At 33.3% G+C, this 17,934-nt stretch overlaps 1 protein-coding gene across 1 annotated transcript in view; it reads right to left on the bottom strand.

Annotated features, from left to right (window-relative positions):
* LOC149080030 (uncharacterized) overlaps positions 1 to 17,934 on the bottom strand; it is a 110,753-nt gene that overhangs the window by 82,412 nt on the left and 10,407 nt on the right. The window contains exons 4-5 of the mRNA XM_089238973.1: positions 7,246 to 7,341; positions 832 to 964 (exon numbers count right to left, since the gene is read on the bottom strand). Of these exons, the coding sequence (XP_089095099.1) occupies positions 832 to 964; positions 7,246 to 7,341 (229 nt within the window). The remainder of the gene's footprint in view (positions 1 to 831; positions 965 to 7,245; positions 7,342 to 17,934) is intronic.

Here is a 17,934-nt window from a genome sequence, read left to right as displayed (position 1 = left end):
ACTACGTTTGTAAAATATAGAGTTGATAGAAATGAGAGTTCATAAAATAGAGCAGATTTTAACATTAGCTCTATGGCATACTGTTTGGCACAAAAGACCAGTTCGTAAAAAAGGGTGTATTCATAAATTTGAGGTTCGTAAAATGAATCGTTGACTGTGTATCTATTTTAGATTGAAATAAACATGTTTTCAGATATTCTCTCATTTTTGATTACAATTTTCTTTTACAGATTTGTTTTTTCTGGCTATTATGAAATCAAACCCTGAAGAAAGTTTACCCTCAACAAGTATGATTGAAAGAGATGAAGTTCTGCCATTTCCTTTGCTTCTCAAGTTTGATAGTCTGGAAAAATTCACATTTTTCTTCTCATTTACCTCATATAATGTCAGTTAATATTTGCGTGGGTAATTATTAAATGGTAAATTTTCTACATACCAAAGTTTTTAATTAACATTGTGAGTTTTCCTGCATACTAAGGTTGTTAATTAGCTTTGTATACAATAATAAAATGTTTGGGCTTTATGTGGTTCAAATGAATTTTTTTCTTTTGTTTACTCTGCTTCCATTTATGATTATCATTTTATGAATGATTTTAAAGCATGATCATCCATAGGTTCCACTTTCCATTGAGGCAAGTGGAACCCTCTGCCAACTAAAAATGGAATTAATCCAGAAAAAGTAACATTGCAGAAAATAAGTTTAAAACATTAGTCCTAAAAAAAAAAGCATGATTCAAAAAACTTGTTGCTATATTTTCAAGAAGTTTTGGTGACTTCTACAACACAGATGCTAGGTTGAATTTGCACAAATGAAAAAGAAATTCCAATTACCTCAAAGTACCATATCTTGAGTCTTTTAGGCCAAAGTCATTCTCTCTTGAGTCTTTGTGTCTCGATACTTTCAGTTTTGGCCCTGACTTTCCATGCAAATTTTGTGTATGATGTTTTCTGTCATCTCCAATACCTGTGTAAAGTACAAAACATCATCATGAAATACATATCCGACAAGTAACAATAGACAATCAAAATTGAATATTATTGAAAATTATTAGTTTTTTTATATAAACCACTTACGAATACTAAGGATGTATAAGTATTAAACAGTTGAACACGCTGGTACACCTCAATTTATAAATGTCTTCACTTGAGATTAACTCAAGATATACAATAAAACTTTAAATTACAAATAACAAAGAGCACATTCTTCGCCGTTTCACAATATAATTCATACATGCTCAACCCATGGCCTGCATGTCAAATGCCGCTCTTGGAGTGATCTGATGTGGCACGAGCCTCAAACATAATTATAAAATTTCTTATTTATTGATGAAAATGTGAGTTAATAAGGATTGACATTAAACTTGAAACAGAGTCCTGGGTGTCGATTCTGCAGGTCTCCAATGAAGAGACATGGACGCAACTACAAAAAATAAAAGTACTCTGAGAACAAGGGCAAACACCAGTTTAGGTGTAATTTTAAACAAACAACAGAGCTGTCTTAAGCTCTTAACATGTAGGCCTACCTGGTCAAGGCCTGGAGCCATCATGATAATGAGATTTAGTACTATTATTTTTGGGAGTAAGTGTGTAAATAAGTAGGCAGGTATTCCCACGTAGATGGAGGCCTCAGAAAATCACTTTGCCCGGAGGTCATGATGCCGTTAAAATGCTTCCGATAAATGAAAGGTGAATTTGGCGTCCTTTCATATGGCCACTCTTCACTAGTTATGGAGCTGCTCTTAAAGATACAACAGAATATTATATATATACTAATTTTGGTTCTAAAATCATAATTATGCTATTTAAAATGGGAAAAATAAAATCAAAGTTATGATTTGTTTCACCTCACTATGGTCTGAGCAGGGTTCAGTATTGAAACATCAGCCAGTGCTGCTAGGGAATTGATATATATATATATATATCATGATATACTGTATTTACTCACATATAGGACAAGGTTTTTATGCATTTTTCACTGTTTCAAGAACCTAAGTAGTCCTACATGCACAAGTGAAGGAGTCACTGCCCTTTTTTTTTTCTGAACCATCTATAGTTCAGGCTGCAATTATAGCTCAATGCTGGGCCAATCTGCAGAAATGAGTCATCCTTTGGACTTGTGCATCAACAAGCCATTTGAAGATTGTGTGAGAAAACTACACGGACTGGCTTCTTCTTAAGCATACCTCATTTACATTCCTCTGCAGAATTTCTAAAGAATTGGTTACATGCAGGAATGTGTTGTGTGTGTATATGGATGCTTCTAACATACTTATGTTGTCAGAGTTGTGCTTGTTTCGTGTTATGCCAGTGCTGCCATCTTTCTTCCATGCTAAAATCGAAGTTGTAAATGCTTGAATTTTCTTGTTATGTAAATATGTTGAAGTTCTGCTGATCTCTGCTGGGACTTTTTCAAATGGGAGAGCAGCTTGCGTTTGCACCTTGAAGTAGGAAAAAACAACCACCACTATGCCACCAACAGTGTTCAAATTTGAATGAGAAACTTACTGGTGGAAAAATTAACATTATTTTCTACAAAACATGAATAAAAACTTCTTTCATAACCTAAAATTTCATTGCTCTCTGGTGAATGATATTTACCTATGTGGATTATACGTGGAACATATTTTTTGACAAAATTTGAACATCCGAATTTTATACCGCCATAGATTATTTGCAGTAGGCTACAGTTTTTATTAAAATTTAAAGTTATACAACTGTCAGCGATGACCACATTAATAGCAGCTGAAAAAAGTTTGAATGAAAGAAAAATTTGGGAAATTCAAAGAAAATTTTTTTTTTCATAAAATACTTTCAAATATTGCCTGATAAACTCTCACAAATATCCCTTCAGTCAGTTTCCAAAGTACTTTTCTGTTTAAAAAAAATTAAGATGAAGAAAAATAAATCAAAGTGTTTGTCAAAATACAAAAATGGAAGAAAGGAAAAAAAATAACTTAAGAGTTTTGAATGGGGTTTGAACCAGCAAGATTCACAGAGAGAGTCCTATGCTCTACTTACTATACCACAGCAGATATCGGATTTCAGTTTAAATTAAATGCATCAAACCAAAAAAACACACCATTCAACTTCACCAAGTACTTTTCTATAAGTGATGTATTGGTTCATTGCAACCAATCACAAGAGATGCTAAATTCCTCTATTATATCTAGTACATGTAGAAACTTTGTTAATACACCTTCCAGACATGGCATGGGGGACCTCAAAATCCTAAGGGGGCCTCATGATAATGAGATTTGGTACTATGATTTTTTAGAGAAAGCATAGAAATTTATAAGCAGGTACTTTCAGCTAATTAAGGGACCGCAGAATATTCCTTTGCCCAGGGGCTGTTAAAATGGCCCTGGACTCGAGTTTCCTGAAGCTCCCAGATGACTATAGACATACTTCAAAACAGTATTAGGCTGCACTGACTTTTTTCATTTCTGAACAGTTTTTCTGAAATTTATAAATGTCTACCGATGCATTGCAAAGAAAAAGAAAAAAACAAAAAATTAACACAAACGCCTAATGTCCTACTTATAGGACACAAAATAAATTTCTCGTTTTACACTATGTAATCATTAGTTTTTATAATTACAGTAGACTATAGGTTTCCAAATTTTTTGTTCCATTGCCCCCTTCTTCAGAATTTTTTTTCTCTCATTGTCCCCCAACTCAAGCAAACCTACAGGATCCTATGTAATACCCGTAGTTTCTATCGCCGGGGGGGGGGGGATGGCTATATTGCCCATTTTGGGGAACACTGCACACAGTGGTACTCTCTCAATAATCTGGCCGTGTACTAGTCCAACCTGTCCAGTAATCCAGTGGTTTGCAGGCAGGTTTTCTTCAAGCATAGAAGAGAAAAACATGTTGCATGTCCTTGCACAGAAGTTTATATTATTTAAACAGGCCTTTTTCAAATGACTTCCAGTAATCAAGCGATTTCAGTAATCTGGCACACCCTGGTCCGATATGTGCCGGATTACAATGGAAGTCTACTGTAATTTGATTCAGAAATGCTCTTACATCAATGAAATAATAGAATACCTCATGAAATTGAAAACATTTGTCAATTAGAGCTCTCAGGTGTCACAAATCCAGCACCTATGCCCAGCCCCAAAAAAATGGAAAGTTCTTGGTCTAACACAGGGCATAAAAATTGGTACAAATGGTTGAAAGCAGAATAGAAACCTACGAGGGATGTTGAGACATAAGCTCATGCAAAAAAATCAATACACATATTCTGGGTAAAAAGAGAATAAAAACCCAGCTGTCTTATACATAGGATACTGGGCGTTAACAGGCTAATTATGATTTTTTGTGGCAAATAAATACCAACAGTGGTACTAACAATGTAATCTACACCTTCAACGCATTGATGGTACTTACAATGTACTAGCAGACAGACACAACATTAGCACGAGGCTTCTCAGTAACAAAGAATGTTTAGATGTTGAGCTTTACCATTGCGGGGGATGGGTGGGGGTACATCCACCAGACAAAATCAGTCCAGTGTAAAAATAAATCACTGAAAAATCTAATTTTTATATTTAAAATAAAATTAAATTGAAAGTTTATGTAAATGACAGCCCTTCTTAGACCAGTGGTTCTCAAAGTGTGTGTCAAGGCTCCTAGGGGCGTCTCAGTAAGCTGAAGATATTGACATGTGCCTGTTTGGTGCTTTGGAGGGTTCTTTATTTGACTATTCTGAGGAGCTGCAGATTAACGTTGACCAAGACAAAGGAGTCACAGATGGCAAAAGTTTGAGAACCACTGCAATAGACACTGAAGCCTAGGGACTCATGTGTAACATGGGTTCCCCAACCCACTTTCCCCAATCAACTTTGCTAGGTTATAGAGTCCCTCCGTAATTCATGAATGCAATGTACCCCTGCATATGCTCTGGCCATAATTAGGGTGGGAAGGAGTGCAGGGGGCAACTGTGAGTGGCAAAATTTTGGGGGGGGGGCAATTTCAGGCAGAAACAAAGAAAACTTATAAAATTACAGAATTTTAAAGTTGTGGGGGGCAGCTGAATCATGTTCACTCAAGGTGGCAAAAATCAGAGTTATGGCCCAATGCCTTTACTGTATCAGAGCTCGTATGGCACCTCCTACTACTAAGCATTCTCTCCAGAACAAGCTCTGTGAGCGGACATGTTGAAAATACATCCTACTAATGCAAAATTACCAAATACACTATTGCTATATAGTATATATATATATACTACACTTAGAAAAAGCAGATTAGTGAAGGTAAAATGAAAAAATTTGAGGGAACATTGCTTACAAATGCCGAAACCATTGTAAAATTTATACTGCATTCCCCTTTTCTGTTATTTCCCTTAAATAGAGTGAGGGGGCTTTGGTGGTACTATATACGGCAAATAGATAAGGTAAAAATGTAAAAGTCAAAATTTGCCCTCACTCATCTATATACAGTAGAACCTCTCGATAATGGACATCCAAAGGATCAAAAATTTTGTCTGTTAACAGGGAGGTACGAGTTCAGTGGAACCGCATTTGTACTACTTTCACATTTATACGACATTTGGCTTCTGTCGCAATTTGTTCTTATAAATGTTAGTTAAAATGTACATGTTACTGTGTGTGTGCGTGAGTGTAAAAGTGAACACTGGTGTGGTGGTTATGCATAATCATCAATTGTGTCAATAAAGAAAGCTCGATTTGAATTTTCAAAACATTTATCACTTTCACCAACGATTATGCATGATTCCCAAACAAAAATGGAAAGTGCGTAAATACGTAAAAATTTATAACCTTTCTTTTCTTCATTAAACCACAATTATTTTTACCTGTACATGATACGTGCACTACACAAATTTAAATTAAAATAAGTGTGAAGATAAATAAAACATTATCTTTTGGACTTTGACCATTATCAATCCTGGACTATAGTTACATTCTGTTAATCAAGTAATTGATTGCTGGATTATCATATTTATCAATATGAGCTTGAGATTATATATAATCACCGTTGAATATGTTAAATTCTTGATTAATGGACTAAAATTAATAAATTAAGAGTTTTGAAAAAAATTAGTGTCTGATTTTACTGTCCGCTAATAGTGAGTGAAATACATTAATGCCCTGTTCCACGGGACAGGGGATCAGAAAAGTGTCCATTAGTGGGAGGTTACATTAATGGGGAGTGTCCATCAGGGGAGGTTCCACTGTACTCGGTTGATCGGTCCTAAAACTAGTCGTTTTTAATTTTATGGATAAAGAACTACCTTCATCATACAAGGGGGACCAGTGCTAAAATAACCATGGCCAATTCAGAGGACGAATTTCACATATTTCTTGTATACTTTTCAGAAACTGATGTTCGACAATTGTTATTTGCTAGATCATCATGCTCTGGTGTTGGCCTGGATCGTAAGCTTGTCACCGTATTCCTTTCAATTCAGCCCAAATATTGTGTTGCTACAATCTTAATGATGAATGACATGTAAATTCGATCACCAGTCCTGGATGGTTGTCTTCTTTCAAACTCTTGCTCTGTCACATGCTTATACCAATTTGTCATTATGCTATAGCTAAAGCACCTATATATTAAGGTTTCCGGGGCTCTAATTATAGTTAGTTCTCAGGAAAGATAGTTATTTCACAAAAATAATAATTAAAATACCACAAGAAAAACTCAAAGAACTGTTTTTTTGTGGGGGAATGAAAAATCTGAATAAAAAACAATTTAAGTTAGTGAGTTGTATTGAGAGTATCTTCCGTAGTTGAGTGTGGTCATCTGTAGAAACTACAGATCTGTAGCAGTTGGCAACTCTGCACTAGTTACAAATTTGCTTGGTATTTAAAGCATTGGTGTTATTTTACAAAAATGTTGAAGTGAATCACAATTTGGATAAATTGCAAGTAAGGGAAAAATATTTAGCATCACCTTAACTATTACATCGTCTGTAAAATTGAAAAAATAACTGCTTACAATGGCGACCATGAAAGTGGATCTCTATGCAGAAATCTTTGTTGTATAAAAAAACTAGTAGTCCCACACTTGTGTTATAATCGGGTAATCGTAAAGTTTTTATACAGCCTTACACATCAAAGTACCAATGTTCAACAATGTATGTAAGGGGCGTAACAAGTTTTAAAAAAAGGGGTACTTACCAGTACATAAACGGTCAAGAGTGATAGCCATTATATCTTATCTAGGTTTGACTTCATAAACATTAAACACATTACATAAAAAGTCGAAAAAAGGTCTTACCAGTATACTTCTGAAAAACCTTTACCAAATCCTCAAATAGTTTATGCAATGATGATTTTAGCATTTCGTGAAACCACTCCCCTGCTAAAAATATACCTAAAAATAACCAGTTTGGAATAAAAATTAGCTGACGGAAATCATGAAAAGTTACAATAGGCTCGTTGTACAGAAGATAAATCAAATTTTTTCAGAGAGAACTAAATCTGAATATACAAAATGAATAATGTAATAAGTGCTTGGATATTTCATAATGCTATGACACTTAATATCTGGTTAGTAATATAACAAACATTAGTATTAAACATAAAAAAAGCAGAATATGGAAGCCACATCTGTTTCACTTGAGACTAGTATGGGATCTGGGCCCTTCACTAGTCCAAGCTTCTAACCACAGTAAAAATGTATTATAATGAGTATGACTTGTAACAGGAATCTGGCTATAACAAATATTTGCAAGTGATTGTCAAAAAGATAATGTTGAAGATACAAAACCAATTCGAATTATAATGAGTTGAAATCAGAAAGTTTTCACTCTAGTGAAAAAAAATTCTCAAAAACACTTACGTGTTTCTTACTCTTTCAGAACTAAATTGAGAATGACACTTATTATTGCATATGCTCCTTGTAAACTATGAGGTGCAGTGAAATTTCGTTTATACGCAATGGCGTCTTAATGCATCCGGGTCTATCTGAGCATGGCCTGGGGTCTTCAAGAGCATGGCCTGGGATCTTCAAGAGCCTCACAAAATAAGATATAGTTGAAATTTTCAAGGAGTATGCATATACATTTCCTGGTGGAGCATCAGAAAAATTACTTGGCCCGGCAGCCCATGGCACTTTTAAGATGGCCCTGTTTATACGTTGCTCAAATATACGACTTTCACATTTATACGACACTTGGCTTCGGTCACAAGTGGTTCCTATACATTTTAATGTTAAAATAATTTATTTATTTAACCCAAAACCTCAATTGTTCAACGTTTTCACTTTGACTCAAACTCTGAATCTTTTGAAAAAACATCATTTATATCCATCAAATGCCCATAATTTTTGTATGCAGTGAAAACATATTTCTGCAACAGTTCTTGCATATTGTCACCACGAAAGACACTGAACTGGCCCTTGGCCATTTAGAGTGGACACTTAAAGGATTTGTGTATTGCTTGTTTCTCAGAATTTGCAGATGCGCCGAGCATCAAAAGAAGTAGGCGTCAATTATTTTCATAGCCATATATCCTTTCAGAAATTTTTTCTCCCAACGCTTTCAGCGTTAAACAAAAAGGAAAAATCTGAAATTTTAAAAGAATTTCAATTAAATAATGAAAGTTGATCTTGCAAAACAGTTGAATATTCCTGTGTCAATTGTTGAAAATGATTATAAGGCAGAGAAACAAAACCAAACATCAAGCTGCTGGTTGTAAATCATCTATTGCCAAAAAATATTAGTCCAATATGGGGAATTTTCCCAAGTCGAGATTTTGTTGCAATATTTTATCCCATGCCGTGTCCCAAAGGCAATGTTCTGCTAAATTTTATTTAAGTGATTTGAAATGTGATTTAATTTTTTTCCCTATAGTAGGATTGAAATGATACTTTTTATAACAGAATTGGAGATGCAAACACATTGAATGTTATATTTTGTACGTCTGTCGGGGAGAGAAGTAATTTTTTAAAGTAGTCTCAGTTATTCGACTTACACATGTATACAACTTTTTGACTCTGCCTCTTGAGCATCGTACAAACGAGGTTCCACTGTATTTCTAACAAAGAATAGACACAGAAAGTCAAATTTTTCACCCCCTATTGATTTTTAGGCTTTCTAACAATATGCATGGGATATGTGAATTTTATTCAACTTTAATGTCTCCCATTGACAGAGGGCCCACTGTCACAGTTACGGCTCATTTGATTAGAACTTAATTTAGTCATTTCTGAATGGCTGATCAAATCATACAAAAAAGACATTTTAATTAGCAGAAAAATGTTAATAAGTTCATAGTCATGGAAGTGAGTAGTGACATAATAATTGAGAATTACAATTGTGTTTGCTTTGTCGGCAAAATCACATTGATAAACTAAATTCTATACAAAAACTTCTAGAGAATCAACTACTGAGACCAGAGAGAGATACAATTCATTTGGTGATATTGTAACAAAATAATCTAAAACATGTTTTAATGCAAATAAAGCAGCAATTTTCAACAATTTATAACCTAACAGAGCAAAAAAGTTTTTTGAAAGTTTATAACGATTGCCTTTAAAGAGAAGTCTGTTATAATGACAATTCTCCTCGTGATTGTGAGCCGTCACTACAACAGACTCTTTAACTGTACATTCTTTAATCTGTATTATGTAAATTCTGTTTACATACAGGATGATTAAAATTTAAGCTGCAATTTCAAAACCCTGTAAATTAAGAACGAGGGTTGGCAGGTTTTTGATGAATGGCAGTTTTTGACGGTGTAAACTGTAACATCAAAATTTGTCAAAACCTCAAATATTGATTTTCAATATAAAAATTCCCATTGCAAATACACACATTAATTGCATGTAATGTTTAAAAAGTGAAAGTTGACTGTTATACACAGAATAAATACTTAATATGATTATAAAATAATTTTCTACCTTCTATAGAATTATTTTGGACAATATATATATAAATTTTTTCTTGTAAAATATAAAATTTGAATCAGGGTTGTCACATTTGCTGCCTGGATAGATATCCCCCAGGCTGGGGTTTTTTGGGAAAGTACACATAAAGGATATACATACATGTTTAAATTAGATATTTTGAGGTTGTGGAAAAAGGTAATTCAATTTTCCCCCAAAAAAAAACCAGGTTTCTTTTAAATAAAAAAACCCCGGTTTTTTTACAACCCTCATTTGAATAGAGCATAGCATAAAAGCTGAAGGAAAAACTATAGAATAATTTGATATATTCTTCAATTTATGATGATTCTTGACCGTTCAAAATTTCTGTAACTGCTTATATATGTGTAGAAATATAAACATCTGCTGTACTCATTTTATAACAGATGTTTAAAAAATTGTTTCAGGCCATTATGTAACATTAATTTTTGCTATTATTAAATTATTGAGATAACATAGCTGCCAACTTTTGAAAATGAAAATTCGGGAGATTTTCGCGCAAACCCGTATTTTATGCTAAAACCACTCCCTAATAAATACAATAGGGATTTTTCCAACTAAAATAGGGATTTTCCAAACATAAAAGTTAAAGCGTAGGGAATAAAATCCTTACTCAAAAACTGAAGTCAAATTAAAATAGGGATTTTACACTCATGGAAGTTAAACCCTTGGGAATAAAATTCCTACGCAAAAAACAAGTGAAATTGGAGGCCAAAACTTCAATAATATAAAAATAAATATTGTGTTCAATCAGAAACGCTGTGAACAAACATTCTGCGCGAATGACCCCAAAATCATCGGAAGATGAAGGAAAACACCGTCAATTTTTGAAGAACACTGACTTTTTGTAACGCTTGCTTGATGGTTTTTTTTTTTTCATTTCACGAGTGATGATGGCAGTCTTTCCATGATCGATGTTTATGTCCGTAACACAACTTGTACAAAAAGGAAAAGTCAGCCCTCTTCTGGAACGTTTGATGAAAGGAAATTCATCAGAATAAGTATCTTTAAAATTGATTAAATATGTTTTTGCTTATCAGTATTCATGCTTTGTTATATCGCACGTACGTAACTTCAACAAAAGAAATTTTGACCATATACGCGTCACTATAATCTTCAATTATTATCCAGGACTATTGGCTGCTAAGCCATTTCCCTGCAGGATAAGACAAGCAACTTCCTTGTTACCATCAGAGGGTTTGTAAAACTTCCTTAAAAAGGGAATTTCCCCATTTACGACATGTGACGTCATTTCGAAAGGGAAAAAAAAGAGGCTTGATGCCCCACAAGAAATTTCTTAGGGATTGTTTCATAAGCGGGGATTTTTTTTAATGAAGCAGGAAATGTTTAGGGACAATTAGGGATTTTTGTGATTTTTGTAAAAATTCGGGAGATTTAAGAACTTTTCGGGAGGTCGAGCGATGAAGTTAAAATTCGGGAGACTTGGCAGCTATGAGATAATCACCAATACTTAAAACAATAACCTTATTGTGCATAAGATTATATCAAGCAATCAAAATACTAAATTGTAGGACTGTGAAAAATGTCTGAATTAAAATGTCCTTTAATTTGGCAGTGCTGGCTTGTATATGATATTTAAGAAACTCCCGTAATTTATTGTTAGCGCAAAAGTAAGTGTGACTAAGTTTGACTATGATATGGTATATTTACCAGCATTTATAATGCAATGGTTTTCCAATTGAAGCTGTATCTAAACATGCAAACAATACTTTGAGTATCAAGTCCTGCCAGCTTTGCTTCGATTGAAAATACTCTTTAAAACGCTGGATTTGTACAACATAAGCGAAGAAATTTTTAGGTGAGAATAAATGAGTTTAATTAGTGTATTAACAGATGCTAGAGAATTTTTATACAGAATAAAATTTTGAATCAGAAAATTTAAAATATTGAAATATATATTTTATACTCTGTGTAATTACATAATTTAAAAAAAAGCACTTTAATCTACATAAATGCATGTTTTATTATTTAACGCATCTATCAGGTTAAAAAATTATTTGACAACATTGACAATAAGTTTTTGACTGTTTTAATACTGAGTTGGTTTCTGAGGTCAAAAACTGAACCTATGCCCTATCACACTTATGTTGAATAAATAGCTCTATTTCGCTAGCAAATTGAACACAGGTAATGAGTAGTTTAGATAACTGATCCATAAAATTATATTTTATTTGTGTTGAAGTAAACACTTTTACTTTAACACAATTACATTTTAGTCTTCAATTATCATAGATCAAGTTAACTCTGATTTCGTTTTGAGATTACATAATACCAATTTCTTGGGAATAAACTAGAGCGAGCTCACCCAATTCAACCGTAGACAGTCCACTCTTTTCAGTAAGACATCCCCATGTCCACTAGGGCTATGATGGCAATCAAGTATCCTAAACACTCAAGTTGGACAAAGTTTCCAGTCACCAAGGAATGTTCATCTCAGGAACACATTAGATAATGGAGAACACTACCAGTCACTGAAGAAATAGTTGAACGTACTGGATCATATTCAACGACTGCACACGGAGATGACCATCACCACATGACATCAGACCCGGAGAAGCATCACAGTTGACCACCTTCTAGAACTTGTAGTAACAAATTACAGGATCATTTTTTAGATCACTTGATCTTTCCAGGAACCATTTCAACTTGACTAGAACACAGTTTTAATGAAGTGACTAGGAAAACATAATTAGGAACAACTACCCGGACCAGTCGGAGTAGCTTGACAGTACTTTAACCACAAACTAATTATTTTTACAACGTTACTACTCAATAAACAACAACTAGTTGTCAATAAAATTTCTGAAAAATCATTCAACCTTCTAATAAATAATTAAAATAAAATGTTTATTAATGCAATTAACACTCTATTCCATTATCAATTAATCTAGAAATATTTCTTACATTTTAATAAAAACCAACTTTTGCAATTTCGTTTTTTGCTGAACTCAATGAATTACTCTGTGTTTGAAAATTGTTAATTTTACTATTGACCACATAATTTAAATGTTTTCTTCAGTTACTTTCAGTATACTTAATTAGGAAGCTATTTTACAAAAACTGTGATAAAAATTAGGTGAATATAATGTGTTTAATGAAGCATAAATAATGAAGATTAATTAGCGATGATTTACGATATACAGGGTGATTATAACTAAAGTTCCGATTTAAAACACTGTAGAAGAGCCATTGTCAGAATGACTTGAAAATTCACATGAATATTTCTGAAGCAATGGAATTTTATATGGCAAAGGGGAAAAAATACTTAAAAATGAAAAATTAACGACACTACTCATCCAACTCAAATTTGCTTGCAGAATGGGAACGATGGCCATTCAGGGCAAAATAACTTAGTTAGCATTGCACAATTTCATGTCATGGAAACATCACAAAAATGAAGTATAATTGAACAAATAACTACAACTTACTCAAGAAATGTTTTTTTATTGTAATCTGGCAATGAGGTGAAAGCACAAAAATGCCTGTTCAAAAACAGATCAGACTATGCCATGATGTGGATGTGCTTGCAATTCACCAATGTTTGCAATCCAACCACTGTTCATAACATTTTAAAATATCCCCCCTCCACAGCCAGAAGTTGCAAGGGTTAAAGTCAGATGAACTGACGGCCGGCCAAGTGTCATGCCATCCTGCTATTGTCAAAATGGGTCTTTAGAAGTTGGTTTGCTGGCACTGTGATGTGCATCTTAATAAAAATTGTGCTATCCACACACTGATGCTGTTGAACTGTCGAAATGATGTGGTTGCACAAAATAAATTACGCTGCTGGCCAAGTACAGCATCATCTACTTGCACATTTTGCACTTTTTTTTCTTTTCCCAAAGAAATTTCCAGAGCACCCATGCAAATTTTCAAGTCATTCTGACCAGTACGTTTTATTGTACAGTTTTGGAATCAAAACTTTAATTATTATCATCCTGGGGCTGAACTTTCCCCTTGTCCTTAGCAACATTTTTCTCCTTAAGAAAACATCCTTGGGTGAGAGATCACTCACCGAAGAATATAGTTTTTCCCCAACTGAATATTGCAAGGGCTCTAATTGATAAACCTATTAAGTGGGATCCAATGTACTTGGCATTTGTTTAGGAATATGAGAAGTAAGTCAGAATATATCTCTAACATCGACATTAAATTCATAGATTTAGAAAATGTTTAACATATCTTCCCCCTGTCATTGAGCATAGCAAATGCTGCATCAACCTCTCAGTTGTTATGCCACAAAGCATCTATGTAACTTTTTTTTATCAATATAATTATGATAAAAGATATTTAAAATTATGATAAAAGATTATAATAAAAGATATTTTACAAAACTTCAAAAATACAACCAATGGGACTATTGGTTGCATTTTTCAAGTTTAAAAGTCATTTTATATAAAACACGAAAAACTCAACCAATAAGCACATGTTCTGCTCGAATGTAACCTATGAGCTTTATTTTTTGGATTTTTTAGTTTTATATAAGAGGAATTTTATCAAACATTTATAGTGTGTAATACCGGCCTTAGAGATATATCATACCCCTCCCTTATTACACCCTTTTATTAATTACCTCATGCCGCCTCTAAGGTTTTTCCATCATAAAAGAAACTCAGCATTCTGATATTAAAAAAATCCAAGTAATTGAGCTATTTACCCAAACAATCTCTATATCAAAAATTTTTTATAAAAAAAATCGAATAATTTAAAAATTTAGGTATTTCCGTGGACATTTAATTTTTCTTACATAACCTAGTTAAAATTTAAAAATAGTTTTTCAGAAAAAAAAATTGTTGCAATTTAAGATATTTAATAAAAAACAATCTCTGAAAAAAAACCTACATATGCAGATAAAACGTATAAATTAATACAGATAAAAGAGCAAATGCGCATGCTAATGTAAAAAAAGAAAAGTGAGGGAGGGGAAAATATTTGCGGGAAAATAATGTAAATAAAGCGATTGTTGCCATTAATGTAGAAGAAATATTGTTTTTGATACTTAGTAGTAGTTGCAAAATTTTTGCTTTACGTTGATTGGTCAATGAATGAACTGAACCGAAGAGCCGAATTGAACGAACCGAAAGACCGGTTTTATCTCCGTAACCCGTCACGTGATCCTAAGGACAATGGCTAAGGAGAAGGGGAGAGTGCATCTTGGGACATTGTCCTCCGCGCTATCCATAGTGCAGCTCCTTAGTTAAGGACAACAACTTATAGAGCGGTTTTTAAGGACAAGGGGAAAGTTCAATCCCAGTATAAAGCTAATTATTTTTCATTAAGCTGTTACTACTGAACTTCGATTAACTGGGCTTAATGGTGAAAGTATAAAAGAAAACTGTTGAATATTAAGACTTGGTGATATACCCTATGAGATGTGCTACTTCTTATGGGAAAGAAAATGTCTGTAATGGAATGTAACTGTTACACTGGTCTTTGTCCCCTAGGGGAAGCTGGTGTCTATTGGATTATAAGATGATCTGCCCTAGCATGATGGTGTCACTACTGTTGCTGCTGCTTTGTGAAAGAAAAAAAACAACCCTTCGAGATAATAAATCACTACATCAAGATGTGTAATGCAATTCTTATTCATGAATTTGCTAAAGATAGAGCATCAGAATGTAGCCAAAAGTTTAAAAATGTGGCAAGAATGAGAAATTTTGGCTTCTATGTACAATTTATACAAAAATTTTATAATAATATTCTATGTATAACTTTAAGAAACCAAGATACTTAATATAAAAAAATTTATATTCAGGCCTCTTTTATGTGATTTTTGAAAATGACCTAGTGTGAGTTGAAGGGGGCTAATAGCAGTGACATGACAATAGTACTACAGGAACATTTGACCCAAAGGGTGATATGTTACAAAGCATTGTGTGCCAAAAAGAGCAAGCGTAGCTCTTCTCTGCACCCCCCTCAACCTAGTGTATGTCCCTGTGTAGGTATGGTCTCCAAAACCTTACGGCATACTCCAGTCCATACGAACTCAGATTCGGAAAAGCGGAAGAATGACTTTAGGAGAATGCGAAGAGACCTTTTCAAAAATGAAACCAAGCATTCTATTCGTTTTTTTGACCCCAGCTGAACAATGTTCAGAAAACCTAAGCAGCTCATCAATGAGAATTCCCAAATTGGTGACCCTAGTTGCATCTGAGATGCAACTAGTCATATCAAAAATATTAATACACATTATAACCGTATAAATAATCATATTCTCTGGTAGGATTACTATTATAAATAACTTGAGAATATTCTTATAAGTTCTTGATGACAATATTCTCTTGTTATTTATGACATATAGTTACATATAATATCCTTGAGAATATTCTCTGGAAGGACAACTTTCATAAATTACTGTGGAATATTCTTATAGAAAATAATAAGAATTATTCTGAAGTTATTAATACTAGTCCTTCCAGAGAGTATTATCAAGAATATATGTATATATAATAACATGTATTATAATAAATAATCTTGATAAATAACTTGAGAATAATTATTTTTGATAAGAATATTCTCTGTCCCCGTCTCTCTTCCCATCAAGATGGGAATATTGAAGTTTGTAGACCACAATATTAAAGTTTGAAAACAAGAAAATTAAACCAACAGGGCTGAATTGCACAACTTTTAAAGAAATGCGAGTAATACAGAATTTAAGTGTGTGCATTGAAGAAAACAACAGTTCTGTATCTTAGAATGAAAGTGATTATATAAGAATAGCTTATTTATCAATCTACTTTGATTTTATTTCTTTTGTTGTGAACTTATTTCTGAAAATTTATCTAATTTTAAAATAATTTTTTAAGGTTTATTGGTCTGTAATCTAAAGGTGTCTTTAATCTAAAGGTTTCTAAAATCTTTATAACCAAACTTTTAAAACCTCTCATCATGACCTGGAGAATATTCTCGAACTAAAAGTTGTCATTGGGGGTGTGATTATACCAAAAATTGTTTTGTTGTAAATGTTTCAGGTAATGACAACTGATTTATATTTCACAATATAAACAAAATTAGTTAAAATATTCAAATTATTTAAAGAAAGAATGAATATTCTTGATTATTCTCCAACTTTTACATACAGGAGAATATTCTCGTTCTCCAAGAATATTCTCATCTCACATCTCTAGTCCTTGATATGCTGATTTGCGAATTGTGATCTTCCTGATATTATTGTCTGATTCCTCAGACAAGTCGTCAGGATTCTCTTAGACTGAGTGGATTGTCGCTGTCATAATTGGGTGAGGTCTTTCATGTTTATATATCGAGAACATGGCTATTGTATTTAATAGTAAAATTTGAATTAACTAATGAACATAATTTAATACTATGGAGTTAAGCATTAATAAACAATTAAATCTGGAATTTGCCAATGTTTTCTTTGAGTTTGTCTGAGACTTATATAATGGATGCAAGAATCACGGGACATAGCTTATAGAAGACGCTACAGTATGTGTGAAGAAAGCCAACATTACAAGACTGATAATGTTATGAAAATGTTTTTATCTTCTTCACACTTATATTAATTCAATTTAATTTTTATTGCAAAATATGTGCAGTGCACGTACCATGTACGGGCAAAAATAAGTAATTGGTTTAACAAAGAGAAGAAAAGTTACACATTTTTTTATATTTGTATCGGACTTCCCAACTTCATTTGGGAATTATGCATAATCATCAGTAAAACTGATAAATGCCATGAAATTTAATCAAACTTTCTTTATTGAGATGATTGATGGTATGCATAACCACCGTTGTATCACTTTTACACACAGTAACATACAAGAACCAATTATGATCGAAGCCAAGAGCATGTGTAATTCGTATTAACAAGGTTTTACTGTATATTGTGCCTCCCCAATAGCGGACAAAAGTTTTGGTCCCATGAGTGTCAATTATCGAGAGGTTCTACTGTATAACACCACCTATTGGTAAATTTCCAAGATTTTGTTTTCTTCGCCTAGAGGTGTGAGGTGAGAATATTCTCCTGGATGTAAAAATTGGAGAATAATCAAGAACATT

Source organism: Pholcus phalangioides, unplaced genomic scaffold, assembly GCF_987345545.1.
Source record: "Pholcus phalangioides strain wild (caught in Gottingen) unplaced genomic scaffold, Ppha-v1.0 ptg000011l_1, whole genome shotgun sequence".
NCBI lineage: Eukaryota > Metazoa > Arthropoda > Arachnida > Araneae > Pholcidae > Pholcus > Pholcus phalangioides.
Note: the sequence above shows the minus strand (reverse complement) of the source record. Positions and strands in the feature narration are given on the sequence as shown.